The following is a 15,518-nucleotide window of genomic DNA, read 5'->3' as shown; positions in this document are numbered from 1 at the left end:
CCTTTCTTCTATGCTAAGGGATTGTTGGAATTGTAGTCAGACACCTGGATCACAACAAATTTCTGCTTCTATTCTGAACTTTTAATAAGATGTTTCATACCTTCCTTGTATAAATTCTAGATTTGCAGCATATATCTTGGGTCCTTTCCTCTTGGAATCGGAACACTGCACAATTTTATTAATAATAAATATTATTTTCATTATTAAAAATGAGGGTTAGCGCATGTTTATATCATAATTGTTTTTCTTAGAACTAGCATTTGATTTAAGCCTTTAGACTAGAATATGCGGCATTTGTATTTTAAGTTTACTTTGTAATAGGTCTTCAGAGTGGCTTGTACAATTATACTCTAGAGTTGATTAACAAATGCTGTAAATTAATAAAGGTTAACTTTATGCATGCTAAGAGATTTTTTACGGTCTTGCTAGTAGAAAATAGGAAGCTGCTTTTTATCAAGTCAAAGCATTGATCTTTCTATCCAGGCAGCACAATCTGCTGGGATTGGTAGTAATTTTTCCTCAGCCACATTGAGATTAATTTTGTATTCTCAGAGTTCTGAGGATTAAACTGGGAACTTGCGTACTAATGTTGAGCTATGGAATCCTAGGCCGTTCTGGGCACTGAAGTCCAATATATCTGGAACGGATCCAGTCAGAGAAAGAAAACATGACACGTCACTGTGAACCCATGGCTATAACCATACTACTCTTCTTCAGAAAAGTTTTGTTTCATTTAATCAGGAGAGATGGAAACAGATCTCTGTTATACGTTATACTCTTTGCTTTTTTCAAGCAACAGATGCTTGAAAAGCAGTCTTTCTCCTGTAAATGAAAAGGATCCTTGGGGTGAAAGCTCCCTTCAAACCAGGGTACTGACATTTATTTTATCCATCTGTAGCAAGATTATCACTAAAGCTACCCCAGAAGCACATTAATCTGTTTGGATCCGTCCAAGTGCTGGATTGTAATAGCATTTAATCAGAGAAGCTTTTGATTTCTAAAGACAAGTGCAAACATTGAAATATCTGACTGTGGAACAGTTTCTTGGTCATGTGTATGAACGCAGTCAAGAATGAAAATTAGCTGGGAGACTAAGAAAAAGGGAAAACTAGAGAGACTGAATGTAGAAAGTGAAGTAAAGGAAAAAGAAGGCCAAGGATATGAGGGACTGAGATATTTCAGGAAAGGAACTGTCTGGAGTCAAATATTTTAGAAACCGATATTGGAACTAAAAGTTAAAATTTTCTTTGGATTGAGTTGGACTCCATGTTTTCTTGACATCAATATGGGAATGATTTACCATTAACTTCTTCCAGTATGCTTACACTTTTTCTTAGTCTAGTCTATGGTCTTGTATATATTATAATCAATGATACTTAATTTTTGAAAATCTGCCATGGCTGTCTATTATGCCACTTGCTATGATTATGCCACTTGCTATGATTATCTATGGTTCATATAATAAAATCATAAGGTAGCTAGGTTTTCTTTTCTCCAGATTTGGGGTGAGATTGAGGGAATGTCAGGTCAATATTTTAAGTGCTTAAATTGCTAAGAAATTGCTGATCCTTAACATAAAATACAGAAATGTTTCCATTTCTTGCAACTTGACAATTTTTACCTTTTTCCAAAGAGTGGAACTATTGGCAATGTTTTTAACCATGATAAGGGGGGAAATGGCAGAGTCATAATAAAACAGATGAGTTTACTTGTTGGCCTACCAGCTAGTTTTATAGTTAACAGAAGAAGTTTGTGCAAAAGATCTAGATTTCTAAGATTAGTTTTCTGAAGAGAGACTGTCTGTAGCAAGTTCACAGTTTTCTATGCCACGCTTACACTTTTGGCAACTCCCAAACTCCCAGTGATGGTCAAACAATATGATTTTAAAGCAATATTTTTTAAAATAATAACATCAATCAGGATTGGAACTTTGTTTTTAGGTGAGAAGTGGTGAGCTTATCTCTGTGTCCCTTTTTTCAATCCCATTCCAGACTGAGAATATGGAGAGAAAGCCAGTGATTTCTAGCTATTTTTCTGGTACCAATAACAGATCCCAGTTATATATATATATATATAAAAGAACAAGAGGCAAAGGTTAAGATCCCAACCCCTTAACTATGAACCTTATCTGAATTGAGCTCCTCCTGCTGATCATTTACAGAAAAAGCATCCAGTCCACTTTCCATTGTTTAACTTAAGCTGATTATTTGGGTGCCATTGAGTCAAATTTGATGATAACTATATAAGCAAATGCTCATTATTTTGACTTGTTTCTGGTAATAATACACATCTCTTTCAAGAATATTCCCATGACATATTTGAATGTGGCCCAACTTTGCTTGATTGGTATGCTTGCATACATGGTACTTTTGATAACTGTCATCACATTCATAAGTTGTAGGCCTCTCATATTATTTTCTTTGGTCTGTCTCAGACCATTGTTTTAACTATTTTGATCTTGTCAGCGAACCATCTCCATCTTCATGATTTTATCAACCTTAGCTATTGCCTTCCTTTATCTATCTGTAATCTGGAGCTCAGGAAAACTGACTTATTTACCATTTTCACTTCTTTGCCATCAATTGTAAATCGATTAAGAGTAAGCCCATAGTTTGACACCACCAATATTTGTCAAAATTATGTTCTTAATATAATTCTAGTTCATTGTAAAGATTCCTTAGAAAAGTAATTAAGGGGTTTAGTTTGCTCTTTATCCAGAATATATTTTATACTTTGACATGATCTACACAGTCAAAAGCTTTGCCATTGCCAGTAAACCAAAGAATTCAGTCTTTAATATATTGTGAATTTTGTTTTGTGTCAGCCATCATATATGTGGCCAAAAAATTATTGTTAGATATGTGCAGCAAGAAGTCCATTCTGGATCTTGCTTATCTGATCTGATTACCAAAATTTCTAGTTTGTTCTGTATATAATCTCATTATCTCTGTCTCCATTGATAGTAGCTCTGTTCATTTAGATTTAGTTGTGTATGTTTTGTACTTTTAGAAAAATATTCATTATTACTGATTAGGACAGCTTTAGTGCCCATGAGTTTAATTTCATTTGATTGCCAGAACCTACAATTTTCTCCTGCTATCAGTTAGCTTCTACAATCCTAGAAATAATTTTATATGTTTTGTGCTGGATTCAGGGTTATTCATGCTAAGCAACAATCATTATACCAATAGTTAAAAAAAAAAAGTAAACTGAATTTGCGCAGCCATATGTGATCTGCATTTATAACCATACTCTTTTCCCTTGCCTGCCTGTGTAATGACTATGAACTGGGCATGTCAATTCTTCAGAGCAATGTTTTCAAGCATGTTTGTTTTCTCTATAAATAAATGGTCACCTACCCTTTGTTCTGTCTTTCTTAAAATCTCAAAACAGCCCTCCAAATATGAATGAAGTGTTTATTTTATTTATTATTAATATTTTTTTATTTTCAAATTTTTTTGCCCATTTTACCACAGAGTAGCTCTGAATAGTTTTTTGGTAAATAGCTGGGTAACATTCTTCTTGTTAGGTTTGGAGGAATTTTTATCCATTGGCCTTTAGAAAGCCACACCTGGAATTGAGGAAAAATGATCTGACACTCCCATTAATACAGCATATTCTTCATTATCAGAAATCATTTAAAGTATGCTTACTCCACTCAACTAGTGGAGTATTCCATGAGATTAAATTTGGCAGGTAACATAGGGCACAGTCATGTGACATGGAGCTGTGCAATTTTAATGACATAATTATATTGAAAGATAACTTTTTTCAGATTCAGTGACTACAGGTTTCCAATAGCCTTGCTAGAGGATAGTAGGAAACCCTATGTACACTGTTTATTTCTGTCTTCAGGCACATCAGGCACTATTGCAGGTAGCAATAGTGGGAGAAAACTTTATTTTTTTAAAAAAAAAGTGTTTATTGAACATTTTCCAACTTTAAAAACCACAAGTAAAAAAAAGAAAGAGGGGGAAAAAAAGAAAAACAAAATATAATAAGGCAAATACAAACAAATAGAAAAAACAAACAACACCATTGACTATAATATAAAGATAAATGTATATATGTATAATTAGAATGGTTATAATCAGTATTATATTATTATAAGTATTATACTATTATTAGAATTGTTAAAATCTATGAAAAGGCAAATATTGAATAGTGAATTACAAAAGCAGAATATATATGCTGATACGGAAAGTTGTAAAATTGTATTACACTGTTGTGTTGTTTGGTTTTTCTATTCGTTTGTATTAGTGGGAGAAAACTATTACCTTCATGTTTTCTTTGTCAGCTTCCAGGATAATCTGGTTGGCCATTCTGTGTAACAGAATACCGGATTGCCTAGTTCCTGGGTTTACTCTACAAAGTTCTTTTTATGTACTTATGGGAGAATGTAAAGACTACTTTGATTCAAATTAAAGTATCTTACACATAAGAAATAAGATGGAAGAGCCATTCGCTGTATGTCGTGTCTCATCAGAAGAATAAGATGCTATTTTTCCAGGAAGTCTTTCTCCTTGATATCCTAATTTTCTTTTTATATTTTATTTGGAGTAGCATATATAAATGCTATTATCCCCTGCAGTCTGAAATATTACATTTCACTTAGCTAGTTCAGAATATTTCCAGTTCATTTGATTGAAAGTGTTGACCACACCAAACATTCTGCTGCTTTGAATTTAGAAATGGGTTTTTTTCCCCTCTGTCAGTGTCCATCAAATTTGTGAGCAATTATTAGCTGTAAAGTATCCTAAGATCTCAGGCAAAATTTTTTGCAAATGCACAACAAAACTATGTAATGTTGTACCAACCCCCTCCCCTGAAACCCTATTGGACTGTAACTTTCCTAAAGAGTAAGCCCTCAGTTTTTTCTGAGTAACTTTTCTATAAAATTCTATAATATTAATACCGGGTGTAGCCCAGTTGTGATGGGGAGCAAGTTGACATGTTCAGTCAGCTACATCCTTCACTGCCTTTGCTAATTTCACACCAGTGTGACTGGGGGGCCTGCACTGGTGGATTTTTTTTTTTTAAAAAAAATCAACATGTTTACTAATCCAATTAACCTTCGATTAAGGTTTTAAAATCCACACTGTTCTTTTGGCCTGAGGAGGTAATATCAAGCCCTAAGAAATGAGCTACATCATGACCTTTACTTTTAATGAGATCAATAGAAGTTAGTGTCGCCATCCCTTAAAATAATTGGCAAATATTATGGGTGAATTAGAGCCAATGATTAGCATGTTTTCTAAATTGGAAGAGACAGGAATAAACAGACATGTTGGATCCCATCTTGTACCACTTGCTCTATGGTCAGCAGGGAGATTAAATCATTACAACATCAATTTGATTCCAGAGATAGTAACATGAAATACCCCCAGGTCAAAACTGAACATATCTCTATATTTCACATGATTTCCTTTAGGAAAAAACTCAAACCCCATACAAAATACGAGTTTCTGTGGTTTCGGCCAAAGAATGGAGTAGTAGCTTGTAAATCTTATATAAAAAGTCATGCTAAAAGTCATTGATGGGTTCCCTTTAAATGGGTGGTGGCTAAAAGAAGCTGAACACAATCCTTCCCCTGCAAAGATTGTTCCTGTACTCTTCAGAAGCTGTGGCCTAAAAGATTTGTGCACTGCTTCAGACAACAGCAGTGCACTGCTGTTGTAGTAATTTTGTAGTACATCCCTATGGTATCATCCTGAAAGCACTGCATGCTTTCGTGTGTTTTTATTTTCCTTAATGAGGACAATTTTAGTGTTGATAATTTGGGCAGAAAGATTTAGCACTCTATGCAAATCCTTAATAATCTGGACACTGTAGAGCAGGGGTGTCAAACTCGATTTCATTGAGGGCTGCATCAGGGTTGTGTCTGACCTTGGGGAGGTGGGGGGGTGGCGGCCAGGGTGGGCGTGGTGAGCTCGACATCACTCCTATCAGGTGTGCCTGTGGCGGCTTGAGCTCTCTGCCAGCAAAAACAGGCTCCCAAGTTCCATGTTTGACTGCCATGGCCTCTTGCAACCCTCTGAAAATGGCCTCCTGCAACCCTCTCCCTCTGAAAAGGGAGCTTGGGAGGGTCGTGTGTGGCCATGTGCGGCCCTCCTGAGCCCTGTTTTCACTGGCAGAGGTTGCAAAAGGCCGTGCAGCCGAAAACTGAGCTTGGGAGCCCGTTTTCACTGGCAGAAGCACCACGGGATGGTCCTTCGGCTGTTTCCCATGGGCCAGATCTACGTACTCACAGGTCAGATCTGGCCCTGGGCCTTGAGTTTGACACCCCTGCTGTAGAGTTTTGAAATATTATTAATATATTTTAAAATTGACCTATTACCTATTTTTAATCTTTTCCTTTACAAGGAGATACCTATGAATTAGTATTGTCATCTATTTGGCCCCTGTGCAAAGCAATCCCAAACTACTTAATATACAATTTTTAAACAATTATTCTTTAGAAACAATTTTTATACATTAGTTATCTTAGTTGATTTTAAATATTCACTAAAAGAATAGCTTATTTCATTGGCTTTATTCACACAACATTCAATATTTCAGTTATTAATCTACTTTTATGGGTTTATACAATGAGCCACAAAAGAAGACTATGGTCTGGGTTCATATCACACATTATAGCAATAGCAATATCACTTGGACTTATATACCACTTCATAGTGCTTTACAGCCTTCTCAAAACGGTTTACAAAGTCAGCATATTGCCCCCAACAATCTGGGTCCTCATTTTACCGACCTTAGAAGGATGGAAGGCTGAGTCAACATTGAGCCGGTGAGAATCGAATCGCTGGCAGTTTGCAGAATTAGCCTGAAATGCTGCATTCTGACAACTGCGCCACCACGGCTCAATGCATTTAACTAGCTTGTTCATTGTTTCATGTAAATACTGAAATAGTGATAATTTTATATTATGATAAGATATCTTTCATTGTTATAAAGTTAGGAATGTTGATATGAGGCAAACAGGTACAAACACCTAAGAAATTTCACAATCATATAGCAGGTGTGGTAAACAATTATATATGCGCTCAAAACAATTGCAATGTTTGAAGAAAGGTTGAAGTCAAGTGTGTAGAAGTCCTGATATCCCATTTTGGCCATTTTGATCATTGCTCTCGAATGGTTGAGTTATGGTAAATTTAACAAAAGTCATTAATTAATTGCGTGGATGGTACATAAACCATAACTATGGTAGAAAATGAGTGATTTCCAACCTCGTGTGCCCAATGGAAAGATATGGTAAATTTTGAAATGATACAGAATAAAATAAATAATACTCTGAAGTCAATGTGTTAGCACAGGGGTCCTCAAACTTTTTGAACAGGGGGCCGATTCACGATCCCTCAGACTGTTGGGGGGCTGGACCAACTGGGTGGGTGTGGCAAGATGGTCATGTGACTGGGTGGGTGTGGCCAATTTAGCAGTCCATTTTGCCTTTGTCCTGCTGTACTTTCTCAACTCAAGGAATCTATTTACTTAAGACCACGCACCCCCCCCCCACAAAGGGAAAAAGAGTGCAAACTTTCTTGCCACTTGCCTAACTTCATTACAACAGCAGCTTCAGGTTCCTTAAAATAGGCCATTAAAAAAAGAATAAAACAAACAGGATTTCCTTCAAAATAACTCCTGATCATATGTTTCAGATGACCTGTGAGTGCCTTCCAGCAGGGGAGGCAACCAGGGAAGGGATAGGAGACCAGACTACTTTTTTGAATTATTTGGGATTACAGGGCTAAAGGTCTTTTAAACCTGGATCGGAATTCACAAACTGATTTGCTTTTTGCCACACTTGTGCATGTGTATACACGCACATAAATATCTACCAAAATTGTTCAGCAACCAATTTGGTGGATGTACTTTATACATGGCAAGAATCAAAGCAGTGGGTGAATTCTCCTTCAGGCATTATACTGCGGTTGCATTTGAATTACTGTTAACCAAGTTCAGCTGATTTTGAAAAAGCTAGGAGACATGGAGACATGTCCCCCATCCACCCACTTTTAAAGCGCTACTTTAAAAGCAGCCCCTTCCCTACTCACCCACCAGCCCTGGATCATATGGCTGAAAGCTGGATCAGCTTTCATCCTGAAAGGCTGTTTTAAAACATTTTAAAAGCGTTTTTAAAGACTTTTAAAGCACTATTTTACAAGCTGGCAGCTGCTTTTCAAGCCAGCAGCAACCCCTGCCCTACTCACCCTCCCGGCCCTGGATTACATGGCTGCACTGGTGAGATCACCCCTGGCCTTCCCCCGAACCTTCAGCCTCACAGCGGTGTGATCAGAAGTGCAGCTTAACCGGTGAAATAACTAACCAGAAGTGCTGGAGCTGGAGTGGATGCTCACTGGAAGATAAGGCCAATGGTGAGGGGCGGGGTGAGGGGTGGGGCTCAATCCCACTACTCTGCGGGCCGGATACTTTGCATTGGCGGGCCGGCGGGCCGTAGTTTAAGAATGCCTGTGTTAACATTTGTACAAATTCATATGTTACACTCTTTTTCCTTACAAAACCTGGGGTGAGACAGCAGATGGGATGGATTGCTCAGAGATAATTCTCAATACACCCTGATCATATGTAGATTCCTTGGTAGAAGCTCTGCTAATTAAACTGCATATATAAGCAAATTATGTTTGTAGTGGAGAAGAAGTAGAAAAGATTTTAAAAATCAGGTACTCAATTTATTTTTCCATTGCTTTATACTTACTTCACAGCTTTTTCTTTCATTTCAGTATATGTAAAATTCAGGTTTCTTTACTTCCTGCTGATTGGCCAATTGGTCCAGAAAATTAAATGTTAGATCTGCCATTTCCTAATTAAATGAGCATTCATCCTTTCATTAGTACACTGTAATATTTTGACATGCATCCTTTTTTTTAAACCAATTGGATTCTGTTCATGCTTGAAGGCGAACTCAGAAGAAGTAAATGTAGTCAAGTACATTTGAGTCATATTTTAATGGAAAATGTTATTTTCCAGTCTCTGGCAGGCACAGATTTACAGTTCATTTCAGATAACACTTTACCCATAGGCTCTCACTCAGATTCACAACTGTATGTAGATGATCATGCAACAGTATATCTGAACAAGAACAACATACTACTTTCCTTAATGAGGTATTTTTTACAATTATATTTTTCATCTTCTCTGATAATTCCTCCATTCAAGTGCCCACACAAACACGCATTCTCTCCTTACTAAATAAAGAGATTCATATGACTATTTGGGAAACCCACTCATCCCCACACATATTGCTTGTCTATATTCTGGGCACCAAGAGTGTTCTTTGTGATTAGTTTTGATGAACATGTTTACACTTCTGCTGGCATAGTTCTAGTTCTACCCAGATGTGGGAAGAATGCTGTTATGCTTTCTCTACGTACACACATATGTTGGTTGGATGATGTCATTTTCTCTTGTATAAAAAAGGAATTAGCCAGCTACTTCTCCGCCATTCCAATAGGTGGTACTGCTGTGAACTAGGTTATAGTCCTATGCTCCCTGGTATTGTTGCTTGTTGGGGCCTTGCATCTCCTTCTCTCTCCTCAGATCTCTCGCAACCTGGGAAAGATATACAGTGAAATGATCTTTGTGAATGGCTTTGTGCATTGTGACCCACATCCTGGCAATGTCTTGGTGAGGAAGTGTCCAACTACAGGCAAGTCACACATTATACTTCTGGACCATGGACTCTATCAGGTATGTAGCTGGCTTGTCAAACAGATGGAGAGATAATGAAGGCCGGTTTTGTCAGTAAGCAGCAACATTTGACCACTTGTGGGGAGGAATCTTTTTTATTATGGCAGCAAACAGCAAGCTATTTCCATGAGGTGCCATTTCTACCTGCAGGAGATAGGTATTGTAGTAATGCCAAGAACAGCTGAGCCAAAAAGTAACTGACCAGCCTATTGGAGAGAGGGGCTGGACTAAGGTTCTAAGGTAACACTCTCTAGACTGCACAGGAAAGAAAGCAGTGTTAATATTTCACCTGGAGTTTGAAGCCAAATCTAGGATATAAGAGATGTTCTTGACTGAGAGGTTTGTTGATTGGGAGCTACCCAGAGTTTGATATAAGGTTGGCATATATATAAATGTTTTAAATTAATACATTTTTAAATAAATAAGAGATGCCACACATGCTCACCCAATGTTCCAGAATTTAAGTCAACTCTCTGTGTTGGTATGAAACAAGTGTCCCAGACCATTTAATTCTTTCAAGAACTATCTGTACTTGAGTCCACATACTGTTTAACAATACTTTGGGCCATTGTTTTTCTTAAGGTCCTGACAGACAGCTTCCGCTTGGATTACTGCCGACTTTGGCAAGCCCTGATCAAGGCAGACATCAAGCAGATAAAAAAATATAGCCAGCACCTGGGGGCAGGGGATCTGTACCCCCTATTTGCTTGCATGCTTACTGCACGTTCCTGGGAATCAGTCAACAAAGGCATTGATCGTTTGCCCGTCACAAGTAACGAGGTACATTTTCTTGGGATAACGGATTAAAAAAAGGTGACACACAAAAATGCCATGCTGAAGATTCACAGCTATCTCAGATAGAATAAACCTGGCAGATTACATTACACTGAAACTGCTCTCTTCTAATAGGCCAGTAGTCGTTTCAGACTGGGGATCAGCCATTCCCAAAATTGAACTTGGTGTTTTCTGCATAAAATGCATGCTGCCTTTCACTGAGTTACCAGTGTAAACCAGCTCTTGTGCTATATTTTTAATAAAGTATAATACTGTATATAGTGTAATAATTTAATATTTAATATAGTCTTGTGCTATATATTTAATGTAATATTTTAATATAGCGCATAAATACTTTAAAAATATTTTTAATGTTTTAATATAATATTTTAATGAATGAAAGCGAATATATGTGTCCCAGGATAATGTTACAGGATCCAGTCTGAGTCGGTCACTGGGACCAGAAGTTTAGTCTTCCGATCTTTCAGATTCATGTTGGAGCCCATCCTCAGGGAACTTCTCTCTAACAGAATGTGGGCTTCGGGCTATTCTGTGTGTGGTATTTATATGGTGTCTGGTTGTGTGTGGCTTTTTAGTTGTTGATTAGGGTATTGACGGCTGACTAAAATAATGTAGGTATTTAAGGTGTCAGGCTTGGACCAAGGAAATTGAAGTCTAAATCTCAACTCAGCCCAAAGCTCATTGCATGACATTGGACTAGTTGCTCTCTTTGAGCAAAGCTTCCCTCAGGAGATTGCCTTGTACAGATAAAATTAAGGGAGAACTCCTGTATAAGCTGCTCACTAAAATCAAATAAATAAACAAATGCCATCAGAACTATCATATGGGAAACTCTAAGGTTCTTTTTAAAAATCAAAACATGTGCTTTGTGTAATCAGAAAGTTTTCAGATTTTGCATTTCCGTTTGAAAAGACCTTAGCTTCTCTAGGAAATATCCCTGCCTACTACCTTGGAAATCTCCTGTTGATCATAATAGACAGTGCTTAGAATGTGACAGTGCTTAGAATCTCTCCCTTCCTGGACTCTCCTACATTTCTAATCTGATTATTCCAGGATGTAGAAATCCGGACCAATGCTGCTACTTACTTACCTCAGATCACCAAGCTTCTCAGCAATGTTCCTCGTCAGATGCTGTTGCTGCTGAAGACCAATGATTTGCTAAGGGGGATTGAATCCGCCCTGCAGACACGGGCTAATGCCAGCTCCTTCCTCAACATGTCTCGCTGCTGCATACGAGCTGTTGCTGCGTAAGTCCCCATTCCCATAAGCAGGATTCTTTTTTCCCCTTTTTACAGAAAAAAATCCATAAGGGATTTCCTGTCATTGATAAATGTAGATATCGTCTTTTTCTCTAATCAAACAAGTTAAGTTAGCCATTTTAGCAAGTTCCATTAGCTTCATCAACCATTCTTCCATTACCAAATCTTTTCATCTTTGTGCATGTAATAATCAAAATTATCATGTACAAAAACAATCTTCTGTGGTTCTAACAGTTTACCCATCAGTCCCCCATAAGTAGAAATCTGAACTATTAATTGACTTTGTGATTCCTGTTTGCAATGACTTTGAAATGCAGAAGTTACAAAAGTCAGCTTGATGCTTTTTCGATGCAGTAGACAATAGTAGTCATAAAAATATTTATTCGTTTTATACAAATACGTTCACAGAGATATTTTGCTATATGAGTGGGCATTCTCCAAATCATTAAAGTAGCTACTCCCAGTTATCTAAACAAACATGTAGCTATTTCACTTCCATTTTTCCCAATTGAAACAAAATGGACATGCCATGCATATGGAAACAGCTGGGACCAGCTTACAAAATAGTGGTGTGAGTTTGGAAAAAAGCACAGCTGCTTCACCGATTTCAACAGTTAATTTGTATATCTTTCATATTGTTGTGAAATGCCTCTTTCAAAGTATTTGCCCATTTGTGATATTTATTATCTGCTGTTGTCTTGAAACAGCGTAAGGAAATTCAATTAAAGTGGAGAAAATTGCTTACGGAGTTGTAGACATAGTATACCATTCATCACTTGCGGAGAATACAAAATGGGGCTTGAGGGTGTTTGGTTCTTTCTGTGGAGATATTTCTGTTTTACCTGTCATCTTCATCAGTCTTGTCTCCTCTCCTTTTCACTCTTACCTTTTCTCTCCATCCCCACCTTCAAAGTAATTCTGAAGAGTCTATGCTTTTTCTCACAGATTTTTCTAGACAAGATTAAATAGTTTATTTACTTCTTCTCCTTTGTATTGTTATTGATGTCTTTGTTTCACTCATTCTTCCTATAAAGCATGGAGTAATTGGAGAACTTAATGCAACAGTAGAAGAAGAGACACACTTTGAGTCCCATATGAGAGGGTTCTCCAATTTAGCAGCTCTGCTGTCTGAGGAATTCTGGGAGTTGAAGTCCACAATTTGTAAAGTTGCTAAGATTGGAGATCCATGCCATATGAGAAGAGCCACTGTGTAAATTAGTACACACTACATATATTGTACTCAGCTGAAATTATGAAATAGTTTGTATTTTAGAAATTGTTCCTCTCTGGGCATGTTATTGTTACTTTATAAGGCAGTTAATGCATTTCTTTTTGTGTTTTGTTCAGGTATCAAAGGAGCAAGAGTAACTCGCTGTTCAGAAAGGCCCAGATATCCCTTTCTGAGGCCTTGACCTTGTGGCAGATCAACCTGTATGAACTATTTCTATGGCTGAAAGTGTCCCAGCTGGGAAACTGGGTCATTGCTTTCTTGAAGTGGATGCACTGTTCTAAGTAGCAGAAGAATGTGTATTAGTGAAGCTGGCCTTGATTTCGTCTTGCCTTTCCCATTGGTAGCATTCACTTCTTATTTATTTTTCCTGTAGTGTTTTTGGTGTTTCTTCATGTATACTGTACATGGTGCTATAGATTCATTGTATTTTGCAGGGTCATCTTTGTAAAAATAGGAAATACAAAATGGCAGCTAGAACTAAAAGAAGCCAGAAACTTGCATTTCCAAATATAGTGCAGGGGAATTGATAGGCCTTTGAAAGTCCTCCAGTAAAATCTAAATGACCCAAATTAATTTTTATAGGGCCATTTTTTTTTTAAAAAAAGGGCAATTAAATTATGAAACACAACTTTAAAATCTGCAATGAATAGTGAGCTTTTAGCAGTACTTTATGGTCATCTTCTCCAAGTTTTACTTTACTTTGTAGTCTATGTTTTAGACTATAACTACAGTTGGCCAGTAGTCAGATATTAGCTGAAGTTCAAACCATGTTGAAGGTATCAAGTTGGGTAAGGGTATTCTTTGGGTTCCTTGAGCTGTTGTACTACATGATAGCCGTATTAATATATTCTCATCTCTCCTGAAAGATATGAAAATAAAATGGAAATCATATGGACAAGGAACTATAGTCAGGATTATTGAATAGATATTTGTTTTGGGAAGGAAAGCCTAGGGTTGAAGATCTATTTTCATAACTGACCTTTAGATTGTGAGTTTAGGTCATTTTTTTGTATGCTCTTTTTGTCATAATCACAGAAATGTGAGCCTTGTTTGAAATGTAGAGAATGAAGGCAATGTTAAATAGCAGCTTATTGTTTCAAGAATTCATTTCCAAGTCAAATATTCATTATGTATGAATACATAATGTAGAGGAAATATTCACTCATTTCTTACACAGAATCCAAGTAATATCCCTCCTCCCCAAATAATTCCATTCTTTTCACTTTCCCTATGGAGAAATAAATAAATAAATATAAAAACATAGTAAATATGATATAAAATGTAACATGGTTATTGAGCTTATTATCTCAAAAACCTCTGCATAACAGGGCTTACACTAATGTATTATGTCAAGGAAGGGATATCATAAATTATTAGCAAAATTTCAGCTTTTATAAAAGTGGTATGGAAATGTAAGAATTATTTTATTATAGGGAATAGTGGCCTTTTTTCTGTATTAATAAGGATACGTCCATTTAATTAATTATTTTCAACCAACTAATGTAAATAAAACTTTATACATAGAAATCTACGTTTAATTATTTTGATGTATGTGACAGGGCACTTGTTACATTTTTTAAAAATGTACAGTAGGTTCTTGGTGAAATCTTCCATAGGATCAGAAGTAGTGATGTATCAAATACTAAAATTGTACAAGTCACAACCAAATTTTAATCACTATTTCTTTGGATATAAATATTAGGCATAGTTATATCTGATTGTAATGTCAGCATTTTATTTGACAAACCATGGGCGCATTAATTAACAGATTAACTACCAGTTACCTTTCTAGTTTTCAAAAATATGAAACAAAATGTGTTAAAAGTTAATTGGTGCATTCATTGGATCCTGCCTCACTCAGTTCCAGAATAAAATATCTGATTCATAACTGCTGGAATGTGGAACTTGTTATTTACTCAATAATGCCAATTTCAATAAAATCCTTCAAAACATTAATCCTTTGTTCTATCGTGTACATTGCCAAGTATCTCTCCTGTTTATTTGTTCATTGTACAAACGAAAGGTATACGGGGACAGCCCCAGGCTCAGCTTGATCTTACTGTTTTGCCAAACAGAACAGCGTGCAGTCACAGTTATTATTTATTTTCCTTCTGTCCTCATGAGTATAATACAACAGAGTATCACTTATACAAGGTTTAGGAGGCTGCTTTGCACAAGGTCAGACTATTTGCTTCTATGTTTGCTCTCACCAGTTCTGCAGGGTCTCCAGCTGAGACCTTTCCTGTCCCTTGTGACCTGATCCCTTTTTGCACCCTGTGATTATGAAGCATCCACCAGCTTTGAAATAGGTGCTGCCAAAAACTGATAGCCATCATCAGGTCAAGAATAACACCCTCCATTACTTCAACAATGGACTTCCAGTTCGGAATGGGACAACTCGCCATGGCCAACTTGCCTCAGTCAATTCATGGCGGCCAATTCACCATGGCCAATATGCCATGGGACAACTCGCTGCAGTCAACTTGCCGCGGGACAACTTGCCATAGGACAATTTAACAATTCAA

The 15,518-nt window shown here is 37.0% G+C and overlaps 1 protein-coding gene across 2 annotated transcripts in view; it reads left to right on the top strand.

Moving 5' to 3' along the window:
• The window catches only part of ADCK1 (aarF domain containing kinase 1), a 108,547-nt gene extending 93,598 nt beyond the window's left edge, over positions 1 to 14,949 (top strand). For both annotated transcript variants that reach the window (XM_034418232.3, XM_087873488.1), the window contains exons 8-11: positions 9,559 to 9,708; positions 10,291 to 10,488; positions 11,557 to 11,750; positions 13,110 to 14,949. In XM_034418232.3, coding sequence (XP_034274123.2) covers positions 9,559 to 9,708; positions 10,291 to 10,488; positions 11,557 to 11,750; positions 13,110 to 13,278 — 711 coding nt within the window. In that variant the 3' untranslated portion in view covers positions 13,279 to 14,949. The remainder of the gene's footprint in view (positions 1 to 9,558; positions 9,709 to 10,290; positions 10,489 to 11,556; positions 11,751 to 13,109) is intronic.
• Positions 14,950 to 15,518: the final 569 nt, after the last annotated feature.

Source organism: Pantherophis guttatus, chromosome 1 (assembly GCF_059756535.1).
Source record: "Pantherophis guttatus breed Tessera chromosome 1, ASM5975653v1, whole genome shotgun sequence".
Classification (NCBI taxonomy): Eukaryota; Metazoa; Chordata; class Lepidosauria; order Squamata; family Colubridae; genus Pantherophis; species Pantherophis guttatus.
The sequence above is the reverse complement of the archived record's forward strand: the minus strand, read 5'-3'. Positions and strand labels throughout refer to the sequence as shown.